The 15799-nt window shown below is 39.4% G+C and overlaps 1 protein-coding gene across 3 annotated transcripts in view; it reads left to right on the top strand.

Annotated features, from left to right (window-relative positions):
- The first annotated feature begins 333 nt into the window (after positions 1-333).
- LOC127435664 (protein BANP) overlaps positions 334-15799 on the top strand; it is a 75210-nt gene continuing 59744 nt past the window's right edge. For 2 of the 3 annotated variants that reach the window (XM_051689302.1, XM_051689301.1), the window contains exons 1-7: positions 334-429; positions 4918-4999; positions 5256-5338; positions 5459-5658; positions 5770-5874; positions 6049-6218; positions 10814-11053. In XM_051689302.1, the coding sequence (XP_051545262.1) occupies positions 4924-4999; positions 5256-5338; positions 5459-5658; positions 5770-5874; positions 6049-6218; positions 10814-11053 (874 nt within the window). In that variant the 5' untranslated portion in view covers positions 334-429; positions 4918-4923. Of the gene's footprint in view, positions 430-4917; positions 5000-5163; positions 5339-5458; positions 5659-5769; positions 5875-6048; positions 6219-10813; positions 11054-15799 lie in introns of all 3 variants that reach the window. The other variant, XM_051689303.1, reaches the window with a different exon arrangement.

The raw sequence follows: 15799 nt of genomic DNA, 5'->3' as shown, positions 1-15799 counted from the left end.
TAAGTGTTTCAAAACTTTTTACCGGTAGTGTCCATGTGATAAGTATCAATATAAGGAGATTAGCTCAATGAATTGTATCAGAGCTTTTACATGGTACTTCAAATAATACCATGCTTCTACCAGTGTAACGTGTAAGTCCAAAAACCCATGACATTGTCATGATACATGTCCAATTTAGGGTCAGAGTAATCTGCAAGGGCAGAAACTATGTGTTCAAAATGAAACATTAAACTTTACAACTAAATAATTCATATCAGATAGGCTGTTTTATCAGGATTCTGGAATAGCTGTAGTACTAAAACCCGCCCGTTTTTTGCGCATGCGCTGTGAGTGCAGCGAGCGGCGTTCAATGCTCAGGCTTTTCTCTCGCGAGGAAGGACGCCATTATCGGAATCCTCACAAACAACACGAGAATTCATCATTCACACGGTAATATAAACCAGTTTGACACGCGACACCTCTTGCTCTCCGCGCGATCACGAAATACCGCGCTGCGCATTAAAGAAATGCACTTTAAATGCAGTTTTGTATCAAATGTCTCTTGCATGCTATGAAGGGCAGAACTGCGGCCTAGAAGCATTTCACTGCTGTGCTGAACGCCTTTCTGCTGTTGGTTAGCAGGCGCGAGCTAACAGGCTACACGAGCATGTTAGCTTCAGTGTGCTAGCTGACCCAAATAAATCACTGACTGATTTATTGCATATGAACGAAAGCTATTTAATGGCTTATTTTAGATGTCTGAAAACAGGATGTATTTTCAGCTTTTCTTCTGTTCTAATATTGAATGGTTAACTAGAACTGAACATTGAACATTGTTGAGTATTGCCATCTGATATCATTACTCTGTCATGGTACCACAACAGTACTTTTATTTATTTATTTTTTTATTTTTTATTTACAGCTATAATAGCAATTTAGGTCACTTTAAAATCAGGGTTCCCATGCCATAAACAAAAAAAAACTTGGAAATATAAGGGAATTTTAAAGTTGTGCTTTACAGGATTGGAATTTTTTGTTGTAAATTAGTAACATCTTAAAAAGTTGACGTTTCTATAGTGGAAATGTAATGTTTTCTAGTTAGCCTAAGCTCAAAAATATTTAATTGGCTTGAATTTTATTATTTACTATAATTTTGTGAGTTCAGTCTCTATGAAATTATTTTTAAAATTATTGTCCAATATTCACAAACAACTGTTAAAATCATGGAAATGCAATGGTGCAGGTCAAAAATTAGTTTTGCCCATTAAGGGGCCAAATTTGTCCAGGGGCATTATTTACCTTTATGAGAGACTTTTTTGTCTAACTATATAAATAAATGCTTTTTGTCATCCTTTGATGTTGAATACTTCAATTTAATCATTTAATTAACGTACATTCTCGATGTGGAACCTATAATATAATATTTAAGGTGCACTCAGTAATGTTTTGAAGTTGCCTTACACTGACACCTAGTGGCCTGGGTGCCGCATAATTCAAACAGTAGTTTTCTGTTACCAATGCCACAGTAAACCAGGATTAATTTGATCAATGAATGAATGAATGAAAGCGTCCAATAAAAGGGCAGTTACTGAGATTAAGCGAGTAGTATTCAGCTGGTCATGTGATGCTAATATGGCTGCCCCCATGATCCACACCTGCCCCATGTAGAATAAAAGAGCTTTTATAAGGTTACTGATATGAATGAACTCTTCATCTCACTTGAGTGGTCATGATTTTAAACATATTCAAAATTAGTTTCAAAATTACTATTCATTTCTTTAGAAATAAAACTTTTTAATTGAGGAAAACAATTACTGTGTGAACCTTTAACTTAAAAAATAAAAGTAAAATAGTGTTTAACTAGGCCTAAATATAAAATATAAAAAATATACACTGGAAGCCAAAAGTTTGGAATAATGTACAGATGAAAGTAATTGGTACTTTTATTCACCAAAGTGGCATTCAACTGATCACATTAGATAGTCAGGACATTAATAACGTGCAAAATTACTATTACAATTTGAAAAAATTACTTCAAAGAGTTCTCAGCAAACAGTCCTCCATGTGCAGCAATGACAGCTTTGCAGATCCTTGGCATTGTAGCTGTCAGTTTGTCCAGATACTCAGGTGACATTTCATCCCACACTTCCTGTAGCACTTGCCATAGATGTGGCTGTCTTGTTGAGCACTTCTCACGCACCTTACAGTCTACCTGATCCCACAAAAGCTCAATGGGGTTAAGATCCATAACACTCTTTTCCAATTGTCTGGTGTCCAATGTCTGTTTCTTTGCCCACTCTAACCTTTTCTTTTTGTTTTTCTGTTTCAAAAGTGGCTTTTTCTTTGCAATTCTTCCCATAAGGCCTGCATCCCTGAGTCTTCTCTTTACTGTTGTACATGAAACTGGTGTTGAGCGGGTAGAATTCAATGAAGCTGTCAGCTGAGGACATGTGAGGCATATATTTCTCAAACTAGAGACTCTGATGTACTTATTCTCTTGTTTAGTTGGACATCTGGCCTTACACATCAATTTCTGTCCTTGTTAGAGCCAGTTGTCCTTTGTCTTTGAAGACTGTAGTGTACACCTTTGTATGAAATCTTCAGTTTTTTTTTTTTGGCAATTTCAAGCATTGTATAGCCTTCATTCCTCAAAACAATGATTGACTGATGAGTTTCTAGAGAAAGCTGTTTCTTTTTGCCATTTTTGAACTAATATTGACCTTAGGACATGCCAGTCTATTGCATATTGTGGAAAGTCAAAAACAAACACAAAGACAATGTTAAGCTTCATTTAACGAACCAAATAGCTTTCAGCAGTGTTTGATATAATGGCAAGTGATTTTCTAGTACCAAATTAGCAATTTAGCGTGATTACTCAAGGTGTTGGAGTGATGGATGCTGGAAATGGGGCCTGTCTAGATTTGATCAACAATTACTTTTTTCAAATAGTGATGGTGCTGTTTTGTACATCAGTAATGTCCTGACTATACTTTGTGATCAGTTGAATCCCACTTTGGTGAATTAAAGTACCAATTTCCTTCCGAAACAGCAAAATCTGTACATTATTCCAAACTTTTGGCCGCCAGTGTATACATACATCAATTTCTGTCTAGGCACATACCTTAACATCTTGAAACGATATGAAAATCTATTGAACATTTCCTCTGTTATTGCCCAGGGACAAAAAGATACAGTTCATTTTACACCTGTTGACCATTTGCTACAACATGCACCAATACAGTTGTGCTCAAATGTTTGCATACCCTTGGAGAATTGGTAATATATGTACCATTTTTAAAGAAAATGAGTGAGCAGGCAAAACACATTTCTAATATTTCTTATGGGATTCATATTCAACTGTTGGTTATAACAGAATGGCACAATCATAAAACAAAACATGGCAACAAAGAAAAAAATGAAATTACCCCTGTTCAAAAGTCTGCATACCCTTAGTTCTTAATACTGTGTATTGCCCCCTTTAGCATCAATGACAGCATGCAGTCTTTTGTAATAGTTGTCTATGAGGCCCCAAATTCTTGCAGGTGGTATAGCTGCCCATTCGTCTTGGCAAAATGCCTCCAGGTCATGCAAAGTCTTTGGTCGTCTTGCATGAACCGCACGATTGAGATCTCCCCAGAGTGGCTCGATGATATTAAGGTCAGGAGACTGTGATGGCCACTCCAGAACCTTCACCTTTTTCTGCTGTAACCAAGGTCAACTTGGCCTTGTGCTTAGGGTCATTGTCCTGCTGGAAATTCCAAGAGCGTCCCATGCGCAGCTTTCGTGCAGAAGAATGCAATTTGTCTGCCAGTATTTTCTGATAACATGCTGCATTCATCTTGCCATCAATTTTCACAAGATTCCCCGTGCCTTTAGAGCACACACTCCCCCAAAACATCAGTGAGCCACCACCATGCTTCACAGTGGGGATGGTATTCTTTTCACTATAGGCCTTGTTGACCCCTCTCCAAACACAGCGCTTATGATTGTGTCCATAAAGCTCTATTTTGGTCTCGTCATTCCAAATTACAGTGTGCCAGAAGCTGTGAGGCGTATCAAGGTGTTATTGGGCATGTTGTAACCGGCATTTTTTGTGGCATTGGCGCAGTAAAGGCTTCTTTCTGGCAACTCAACCATGCAGCTCATTTTTGTTCAAGTATCGTCGTATTGTGCTCCTTGAAACAACCACACTGTCTTTTTCCAGAGCAGCCTGTATTTCTCCTGAGGTTACCTGTGGGTTTTTCCTTTGTATCCCGAACAATTCTTCTGGCAGTTGTGGCTGAAATCTTTCTTGGTCTACCTGACCTTGGCTTGGTATCAAGAGATCCCTGAATTTTCCACTTATTAATACGTGATTGAACAGTACTGACTGGCATTTTCAAGGCTTTGGATATCTTTTTATATCCTTTTCCATCTTTATAAAGTTCCATTACCTTGTTACGCAGATCTTTTGACAGTTCTTTTCTGCTCCCCATGGCTCAGTATCTAGCCTGCTCAGTGCATCCACGTGAGAGCTAACAAACTCATTGACTATTTATACACAGACACTAACTGCAATTTAAAAAGCCACAGGTGTGGGAAATTAACCTTTAATTGCCATTTAAACCTGTGTGTGTCACCTTGTGTTTCTGTAACAAGGCCAAACATTCAAGGGTATGTAAACTTTTGATCAGGGCCATTTGGGTGATTTCTGTTATCATTATGATTTAAAAAGGAGCCAAACAACTATGTGATAATAAATGGCTTCATATGATCACTATCCTTAAATATTTTGCATGATCAGTCATATTTTCAAAATCAATGCCAAAATTTCAAAATTTCTGACAGGGTATGCAAACTTTTGAGCACAACTGTAGTTGAAAAAGAAAGGGTTAGGCATCAAACTATGAACATGCATTTAATCTGATATCAGTTTAATTATATCTTTCTGAAATGCAGATTTGAATGATGTCAGAGCAAGATTTGGTGGAGATAGTTCAGATTGCAGTGGCAGATTTGAATCACGAGGGTCATCAAGCAGGTGAGTCCTTCCCCAAGTCAAAAATATGCACATGAGATTTTGGTTTGATAAGAGAAGTTTTAATATCTTAAAGGTGAAGTGTTTAATTTCTGCCCGAATGACTTTCTTTCTTCACAAAAGGAAATGTCTGCATTTCCATAACATTTCCTTTTTTTCTACCACAGAAGAAGGAAAGTCATAGGGGTCTGGAATAACATGAGGGTGAGTAAATGATGATAGAATTTTCATTTCTGTCCATACTATTCCTTTACATTAGATGTCCTGGAGAATAATGAAGAAGCTGATCAACCTGGGAGAAAACGAGCAAGGATGGACAGTAATCAAGATACATCAATTAAGGTATCAAATTAACATTAACAGAGGTTATCAGGTCATGCTGCACAGAATATAAATGGCTTATTCTAGGATGGAAACTTTTGAAAGTCACAGCCTTTATTTCTTCTAACCCTACACTCACAGTCACTGCTGGTATCCATCAGTCAGGCTATCTGCGAGCGACTTGACAGCATGGAGGCTAAACTGCAGGCTCTAGAGGCCACTTGTCGAGGGTTAGTGGAGAAACTGGACATAGTGATGGGGAAGAATCCAGCAACGATCCAGGTGCCTATGTTGGCTGGGTCCCCATTTGGAGCCACTCAGACTTGCGACAAAGTACGCTGGTGAGTGGACTAAAGATGATGCAGGTTTGATTTAAGCAGTAACATTATATTATTTATCAGGTAAACGTTTTACTTGTTTAATAAAGGTAGAAATGTATTATTCCCTTTCAGTGTTGTTCCCCAGACAAACGTCGTAGTAAGTGGAGAAAAGCAAAAGATGCCACGGGAGGAAACGACGCCACGTACCTCCGACTCTTTAGAGAACTTACTGAGCAAGTGAGAGAAAATGAAAGATATTCTCTGTTCTGTAACATTTTTGGGGTTTAATTTATTCAATAGGTGAATATTCTTCTGTTTAAAAGGGGAAAATTGTGTCTGAAAATGCCAAATACAGTAGATTTTGCTTAGTGGCAAATCCTTGGTGTAATAGCACTTTATTATTTTCTGCAGTACTGTTGGGCGGGGAAGACAGAAAACCATTGTGCTGAAGGTTCCAGTCCAGGAAGAGATTCAGGAGGACCAGGAAAGCGGTTCTGAAACGAGCGATTCGGTGTCCAACAGCGGCCAGCCGTCATCTCAGAATGCCAACAATGTGACGCTCATCACTCTGAATTCGGAGGGTAAGATTCAGAAGAGGATTGTGTTTTGTCTTAAAATCTTAGTGAATTGGCTTGACAAGCACAGTTTTCTATCCTGTGTTAGTGGGTTTCCTATTGAAACAGGAAGTTGGGTGTGACAAAGGGCTCGTCCCTCTCTTTTAAATAGCAAAAAGCCTTTAGTTAACGTCACAGTGGAATCAGGGGAATGTCCGTATCACAAACGGTGCAGGACAAGTTGCATGCCAAGTTGAAAAAGAAACAAATTCTTAACGGCAAGTATTAATTGTAGTAATAGTGATGCTTGCCAACTTAGAGAGTTTTTACAATACAAGAAAAACATATCGGTAACACTTAAGGTTGTATTTGTTAACATTAGTTAACATTAGCTAACAATGAACACCACTCTTACAGCATTTAGTTCATGTTAATTTCAACATATAGATTTTTCACATTAAAAGTTGTAAACGTAAGTTGTTACATTAAGTTGTATTAGTTAATGCATTATAAACTAACACTAACTAGCAATGAACACATTTTTATGGCATTTATTAATCTTGGTTTAAGATAAGTTATGCAAAGTTGTATTATAAACTAGCATGAATTAGCAATGAACAATTGTATATTTACAAATTAACATTAACCAAGATTAATAAATGCTGTAAAAAAAATTCCTTGCTAGTTTTGTTTGTTTATAATGCCTTAATTAATACAAATTAATGCAACGTAACTTACCTATACAACTTTTAATGTTAAAAATGTATAGGTATATGTTGAAATTAATATTAACCAAGATTAATAAATGCTGTAATATAATATTGTTCATTGTTAGTTTGTGTTAGTTTATAATGCATTGACTAATACAATTTAACATAACCTAAATATACAACTTTTAATGTTAAAAATCTAATAGTATATGTTGAAATGAACATTAACCAATTAACATTAACCAAGATAAATAAATGCTGTCAAAAATGATTGTTTATTGCTAGTTTGTGTTACATTATAATGCATTAACTAATACAACAACTTAACGTAATTTACCTATACAACCTAAAATATGTTAAAATTAACATAGCCAAGAATAGGCTAATAAATGCTGTTAAAATTATTGGATATTTTTTGTTCGTGTATTTAATGCTTTGACTAAATACATTGTAACACAATTTAACTTACGTAAACAATGTTTAATGTTAAAAATGTATAGGTGTATGTTAAAAATGAACATTAGATTTTATTAATAATAAAAAACGTATACTTTTTATGTTAAAAATGTGTTAGAATATGTTGAAATTAACATTAGCCAAGATTAGGTCAATAAATGTTGTTAAAATTATTGTTTATTGTTAGTTTGTGTTTGTTTATAATGCATTGACTAATACAATGTAATGTAATTTAACTTACGTAAACATTGTTTAATGTTAAAAATGTATAGGTGTATGTTGAAATGAACATTAACCGAGATTAAAACATGCTATAAAAAATTATTGTTCATTGCTAGTTTGTTAGTTTATAATTCATTAACTAATACAACAACTAAACGTAACTTTTAATGTTAGAGGGATAGTTCACCCAAAAATTAAAATGTTCTCATCATTCAGCGGCACGGTGGCTCAGTGGTTAGTACTGTCGCCTCATAGAAAGAAGGTCCTGGGTTTGAGTCCTGGCTCAACTGGGCCTTTCTGTGTGGAGTTTGCATTTTCTCCCCATGTTTACGTGGGTTTCCTTCGGGTGCTCCAGGTTTTCCCCACAAGTCCAAAAACATGCAGGTTAAGTGAATTGGAGACTCTAAATTGCCCCGTAGGCATGAGTGAGAGTCCCCCAGCCACTAGGGGTTGGGTCAAAAAGGGCATCCGGCATAAAACCTCTGCCAAGCCAAATACTGTGGCGACCTCTAACAGGAGCAGCCGAAAGAAGAAGAGAAAGATTTTAGCTCTCTAGTTTCATACAATGCAACTGAATGGTGACCAGAACCCCAAAAGCACCAAAAATCAAATAAAGTCATCATAAAAGTAATCCATACAACTCCAGTGGTTTAATCAATGTCCCCTGAAGTGATCCAGTTGGTTTTGGGTGAGAACAGACCAAAATGTAACTCCTTTATTACTATACATCTTGACAGCATTCTCCTTGGTGTTCAAGCTCAATTACACTTCCTATCTAGTGCTCTGCACATGCGTCAAGCACTAGGAAGTGAAATCGAACTTGAAATCATGATTGTGCTTAGAGACTGCAATAGCAAGATGTACAGTGAAAACAGAGTAATATTTTGGTCTGTTCTCACCCAGAACTGACTAAATGGCTTCTGAATACATTGATTTAACCACTGGAGTCTGATGGATTACTTTTATGCTGCCTTTATGTGCTTTTCGGAGCTTTAAAGTTTTGGTCACCATTCTCTTGCATTGTCTGGACCTACAGAACTGAAATATTCTTCTACAAATCTTTGTTTGTGTTCTGCAGAAGAAAGAAAGTCATACACATCTGGGATGACATGAGGGTGAGTAAATATTGAGAGAATTTTAATTTTTGGGTGAACTATCCCTTTAAAAATGTTTTAGAATATGTTGAAATTAACATTAGCCAAGATTAAAAATGCTGTTAAAATGATTGTTTATTCTTAGTTTATGTTAGTTCTTAATGCATTGACTAAATACATTGTAATTTACATATACAACTTTTAATGTAAAAAATGTATAGGTTTGTGTTGAAATTAACAGAAACCAGGATTAATAAATGCTGTAAAAATATTTCTATTTGGTAGTTCATAATACTTAATGTATTTACTAATGTTAACTAATAGAACCTTGTTTTAATTTATTACCAACATATTTTTTTAATTTTATTCAAAGTCACGCATAGTCACGCTTTTGTTACAATTCTGGATGGAAATGTTTCTCAAGACAATTTGATTAATAATTTAGAATTTGTTTTGGCAATTCACTCATTTTTAGTTATGTAGCAGGCTACCCCCTGGACACATAAAAATGCATGTCACGTCAACAACCCCTATGTCTGGTGTAATACATCTAGCTGTCTGTGGTTCAGGGCTATGTTGTCTGGAGGAGGTCTGGGATTAAAGACTTTGTTTTGATTGCTTAATTTATGCTTTTGCTTATCTCATTTGTTGACTGGGCTGTTTTAAAGTGGCTTCTGGGTCAGCTTGGTTAGTTCAAAGACTACTTTATAAATATTCTTGTAAATTTGCAGCTGTTTGTCATGACATTTAATCAGTGAATGGCTACATTTGGTTCATATAAAGCATCGATTTTGTTTTGCTGTGCCAAATTTTCCCCAATTTTCCTTCCTTTTCCAATTTATTAAAGGGATAGTTCACTCAAAAATGAAAATTCTGTAATTGTTTAATCACACTCATGTTAATACAAACCTATATGATTTAAAAAAAGCCAGAAAATTATTAACTAATTTCAATTTTCTGAGCCATTGTTGCAACTTGCAATTGCTTTAAATCAACTGATGTCATGGTGATTTAAGTGGATGTAGAGGAACCACATGTGTATAGTAATTCATCACATTAACTATGGACTTGTTCCACTAATGTCTGACTATCAGAAAGTGTCAAAATACTTTTTGTCTTCTTCATTTTGAATGAACAGTCTATTGTTTTATCATTTAAAGCCTCACAAACCTTTTTTGATCAAAAGTTTTGCTTGAAAAGTGTGCTTGTGCTCTCTTTCTTTAAAATAAATGTCACTTGAATTGGTATTTATGTATCTAATGCAATGACATTTATACATTATTAAATGTGTCTTAAGTGTCCCAATACTTTTTGAGGCCACGGTATAAGCAAAGTAATGTTTTGCATGTACTGGAATTATAAATATTTAACTGAAAGATAAATTAAAGTAGCTTCAAAGACAAAATATGCAAAGTCACAATATTTTGTCTTGAGGGTACTTATAATGAAAAACCCTTCATGGATATGTAAAATTTATGTGACGAAGAAATGTAACTGTCTCACTCACTGTTATTTGTATAGGACATATTGAACATAGCTTCAAAGTTTTCAGCCAAGCCAACATTTCTATCCAAATAAAGACAGAATATTTTTGCTTAAGTGGAACCAGTATTGCTCTAAGTTTTGGTTTGGAAACCAGTGATGGCCACTAAGGGTCACTCTTGCATTTACTGTGAGTGTTGGATGACCTTTCTTTTCAGTGTATGAGAATCCAGGACCACAACCACCATGGATATCAAGAGGGATGTATTTACCCCAATATTTGATTTAGTGGCTGACTAATATGGTTAAAAACCATGGCAGTTTCTTAGCCTACTACATTTGATCTCCCATATCCTGAATTTGTACAGTCTTGTGAGAGTTTTATCATTTTCCAGAAATGCTTTTTCAGTGCCCAACAATAAGTATTTTGTCTGCAGGCCTGGTTGGGCCAATATTTTGACAACCTCATCTATGTCATCATGCAAGATATGTTACCTTGTTGGCCTATTTCAATCAGCAGAATTTGCAAGAACAATGTAACATCATGGGAATACTAAGGTGTATGTTAAATATTATTATTGCGCTTCCTAACTTGCACTCGGAGCCATTCAACAGTTGCTACCTTAGTTACCAGTTCATCTTTCTCCTGTCTCTATAGAGGACTACCCAACAGGTACATGGCTGGGTGACGAAAACAATCCAGAGATGCGTGTGCGCTGCCCTGTGTCTCCTGCCGACATGCTGCACATCACTACTAACTGCCGCACAGCGGAAAAGATGGCCCTGACACTGCTCGACTACCTTTTCCACCGCGAGGTGCAAGCCGTCTCCAACCTCTCTGGTCTGGGCAAACACGGCAAGAAACAGCTGGACCCGCTCATGATCTATGGCATTCGATGTGAGTCTCAAAGACCCAACAAGAAATAGCCAGTGGTTAAAGATGTAATTCAGTCTGATTTTTTGTATGTATTGAAATGTCTTACTTTGTTATAAGTTTTCCTAAATTAGACTTGCCATCTTTTGTCATCGCTGTATGATAAAACAAATTTAAATACAGATTTACACAGATAAACACAGCATAACTACCTACCTATCTAGTTTCCTTACTTCCTTTTCCAGTTTCCTTCCTTCCTTCCAAGCTTTTCTAACTTCCTTCGGGGCTTTCATACTTCCCTTTCTTTCGAGTTTCTTTTACTTTCTTTAACTTTCTTTAACTTTCTGAGCTTCCTTCCTTCTTTTGTATCCAATGTCCTTACTTCCTTCTGTTTCCTTACTTCCTTCCAATCTTCCTTCCTTCCTTTGTTTCTAATGTCCTTCCTTCCTTCTGAGTTTCCTTCCTTTCATGTTTCTTTTACTTTCTTTCAAGTTTTCTTCTTTCTGAACTTCCTTTCTTCCTATCTTTCTAGTGTCCTTAATTCCTTCTGTTTCTCCTTACTTCCTTCAAAGCTTCCTTCCTTCCTTTCTTGCTTGCTTCCTTTCGAGTGTCCTTACTTCCTTCTGTGTTTCCTTACTACTTTCTGAGCTTCCTTACTTTCCTCCTGAGCTTCCTTACCTCCTTCTGATTTTTTATACTCCCTTTTAAGTTTTCTTACTCTTTTCTGAGGGTCCTTACTTTCCTCTAAGCTTCCTTCCTTCCAAGTTTCCCTTCTTTTGGGTTTTCTTACCTCCTTTTGTTTTTCCTAAATTCCTTCTGTGCTTCTTTACTTCCTTCTGACAGACAATGCCTTTGCTTGGATATAAGATTATATCTTTGATCTTATCAGTTTCAGTTCTGCTAATTCTAATTCAAATAATTTCAGTCCTTACGTAATTCAGCTGAGGTTCTGCCCCAAGCCTTGGCACCATGTTTGTCTGACCAGACATTTTCCCCACATGAGCTAATTAGAAGTGTCTCTAACACCTCATCTCATTCACAGCAAATCTGGTGTTACATATATACAGTTGAAGTCAGAAGTTTGCATACACTTAGGCTGAAGTCATTAAAACCCATTTTTAACCACTTCACAGATTTAATGTTAGCAAACTATACTTTTGGCAAGTCGTTTAAGACATCTACTTTGTGCATGACACAAGTAATTTTTCCAACAATTGTTTACAGACAGATTGTTTCACTTTTAATTGACTATCACATTTGTGAGTCAGAAGTTTACATGTACTTAGTTAACTGTTCCTTTTAGCAGCTTGGAAAATTCTAGAAATTGATGTCAAGTCTATAGACAATTAGCCAGTTAGCTTCTGATAGGAGGTGTATTGAACGGGAGGTGTACCTGTGGATGTATTTTAAGGCCTACCTTCAAACTCGGTGCCTGTTTGCTTGACCTCATGGGAAAATCAAAAGAAATTAGCCAAGACCTCAGAAAAAAAAATTGTGGACCTCCACAAGTCTGGTTCATCCTTGGGAGCAATTTCCAAACGCCTGAAGGTACCACGTTCATCTGTACAAATAATAGAATGCGAATTGTGGTGTTGGGGGCGTGGTCGTGTGTCTGTTTGCGGGAGAGAGGGAGTGGTGTGGCTCATCAAGCTGGTTGACGTGATCTCTAACAGCTGTTTCTTGTTACAGTGATAGCGGGGAGAGGCCTCAAAAGCAGCATGCCAGAGAGCGGAGAGAGAGAGAGAGAGAGGGACACGAGTGTGCAACGACTGGCATGTCTTACTTTGAATGTTCTAATGTTTTTAGTTTTGTGAAGCTGAGATTTCATGTAGTTTATGCTGACTGAGTGTTTTGTTGCACTGAACTGTTTGAAATAAGAAACACACTGTGAAGAACGCACACAAAGATTGTGGAAGGCAGAAAAATAAAGGCCTACCTGAAGCGTGTCACTGCTCCCCATCTCCTCCTTTCCCACACCCGAACCTGAAGGAGTGTTACACTGGTGCCGAAAACTGGGATTCGAGGAGAAACGTCATCATGGAGTCCTCACCGCTGGGCGAGGTGATCAAGACCTTCACCGGCATCGAGCAGAACCAGCATCAGGCCCTTGTTGAACTGTGGATGGTTGGCCAGCCCCATTATGACGAGGGTGACCAGTTGGACAGCCGCTGTGGGCTCCGGGCCACAGCAGCAACCCCCTCATGTCTGGTCAGGCTCCGGAACGCCTGTCAGTCTTCTGCTTAGGCCTGGAGCACCTGCTTTCCAGCGTTCCGGAGCCTGATCAGACATGAGGGGGTTGCTGCTGTGGCCCTGGACGCTTGCTAGAAATGGTTGCTGGCGGGGGAACCCCGCGGCATCCAGGACATCATGGACAAGGTGGTACTGGAGCAGTTCACCACCAAGCTGTGGGTCCAGTGGAGTGGGTCCATTGCCACCGTCCGGCATCGCTGGAGGAAGCGATCCAGCTGGCTGAGGACTACTTGATGGTGTTTCCGGGATGCAGTGATCCGGAATCTCTCTCTCTGTCATCCTCTCTCTCTCTCTCCTACCCCCAAACCCCGCTTCCGCCCTTCCTCTTCCCGTCCTGTTCCGGCCCCCAGGAGGCTGGGTCTTCTCACCACTCTCTCTCCTGCTAACTCTGCCTCTCTCCGCTATCCCTCCTAAGTTGGCGAGTTCGTTCCCACGGGTGTTGGAGGGGGGCCTGAGCCGGTCTGTTGGAGCTGCGGGGATCCAGGACATTTCCAGGACTGTTGCCCCGCAATGGAGGTGGCTACACTGGTCCAGATTCCCAACGCTCCACAGGCTGCCCCCGATCGAGCTGGAGCATATTGGATACCGGTGAGTACCCAGGGGGATACATAGCAAGTGTTGGTGGATTCTGGCTGTTCTCAAACCTCCATCCACCAATGTTTGGTACAAGATGGGGCATTGGACACAAATAGTTAGGTGAAGGTGTGGTGTGTGCATGGGCATGGGCATATCCACACATATCCGGTGATTACTATTGAGATACTATTCAGGGGAAAAAACATAGAGTGGAGGCTACAGTTAATTCCCTCCTCACCCACCCACTAATTTTGGGGACGAATTGGCCTGATTTCAAGAATTTAAGGGAAATATGTGCGGATGGGTCTTGTGAAACAGTACCTCGGTAAGTGACGTGTGATGCTATGGCTGGGGAGGCAGTGCCGGGGCCGTCTACGTCTGCTCCGCGTCACAATGACGCAAGGGAGGGGGTCCCCGCCCTCAGAGAATTCCCTGAAGGGGATTTCCTTTTAGAGCAGTCACGTGACGAGTCTCTCAAACAAGCATTTGACCAAGTGAGAGTAATCAATTGTCAACAGCTCCATTGACATCGCGCTCACATACCCGTATTTTTTAATTATCACCGGCCACCCCAAAAACACCAATGCGCCCTCTACCATTAATCGAGGTCCCCTTCGAAAGAACTGCTATGGACCTCATCGGGCCATTAGAAAGGACCGCATGCAGGCATTGCTTTGCATTAGTTCTGGTGGACTATGCAACACGATATCCGGAAGCAGTGCCACTGCGCAACATCTCAGCATGTAGTGTTGCGGAGGCACTCTTCAGAATAATCTCCCGAGTGGGGATTCCAAAAGAAATCCTCACTGATCAAGGTACTACATTTATGTCACGAACACTACGTGAACTGTATGAATTATTAGGTATTAAATCGATTCACACCAGTGTTTACCACCCACAAATGGATGGGTTGGTGGACCGATTTAATAAAACCCTGAAAAATAGGATTCGTAAGTTCGTACACAAGGATGCTAGAAATTGGGATAAGTGGCTCGAGCCCCTGATACTTGCAGTGCGAGAGGCCCCACAAGCCTCCACAGGGTTTTCCCCATTCGAGCTGCTGTATGGGCATCGGCCATGCGGTGTGCTCAACTTCATATGGAAAGCTTGGAAGGAGGGACCTTCAAACAGTAAAAACGAAATTCAGTACGTTCTTAATTTTAGAGCAAAACTCCACACTTTGGGTCAACTAACATAGGGGAATTTGCTCCAAGCGCAAGAACGTCAAAGCCGAATGTATGACGGGCACTCGGCTACGGTAATTCGCACCAGGAGATAAAGTGCTTGTATTACTGCCCACCTCAAGCTCTAAATTACTCGCCAAGTGGCAAGGGCCCTTTGAGGTCACATGGCGAGTCGGAGATCTCGATTATGAGGTAAAGTGAACAGATGGGGTGGAGCATGTCAAGTTTACCACCTCAATCTCCTAAAATCATGGAGGGGAGGCGGTCCCTGTGGCCTTAGCGACGGTGCTTGGGCCGGAGGTGACACCCAAACCAAATTCGTTCACCCCGGTCCCATGTGGAGACCACTTCTCACCTTCGCAGCTCACAGAGGTAGCCAAGTTGCAAGCGAAATTCGCGGACGTGTTCTCGCCTCTCCCCGGTCGCACGAACCTCATAGAGCACCACATCGAGACCATCCCGGGGTTGGTGGTCCTATTGCCTTCCTGAACACAAAAAAAGGGCGTTAAGAAAGAATTCGATGCAATGCTCAAGGTGGGCGTAATAGAATAGTCACACAGCGATTCGGCCAGCCCCGTGGTTCTGGTACCTAAGAGCGACGGGACGGTCCGATTCTGTGTGGACTGTTGAAAAGTGAACGCAGTGTCTAAATTTGACGTGTACCCAATGCCCCTTATTGACGAATTACTCGATCAGTTGGGCTCAGCTCAATTTTATTCGACACTGGATTTAACAGAGGGTTATTGGCAGATCCCCTTAA

Source organism: Myxocyprinus asiaticus, chromosome 46 (genome assembly GCF_019703515.2).
Source record: "Myxocyprinus asiaticus isolate MX2 ecotype Aquarium Trade chromosome 46, UBuf_Myxa_2, whole genome shotgun sequence".
Classification (NCBI taxonomy): domain Eukaryota; kingdom Metazoa; phylum Chordata; class Actinopteri; order Cypriniformes; family Catostomidae; genus Myxocyprinus; species Myxocyprinus asiaticus.
Note: the sequence above shows the minus strand (reverse complement) of the source record. Positions and strands in the feature narration are given on the sequence as shown.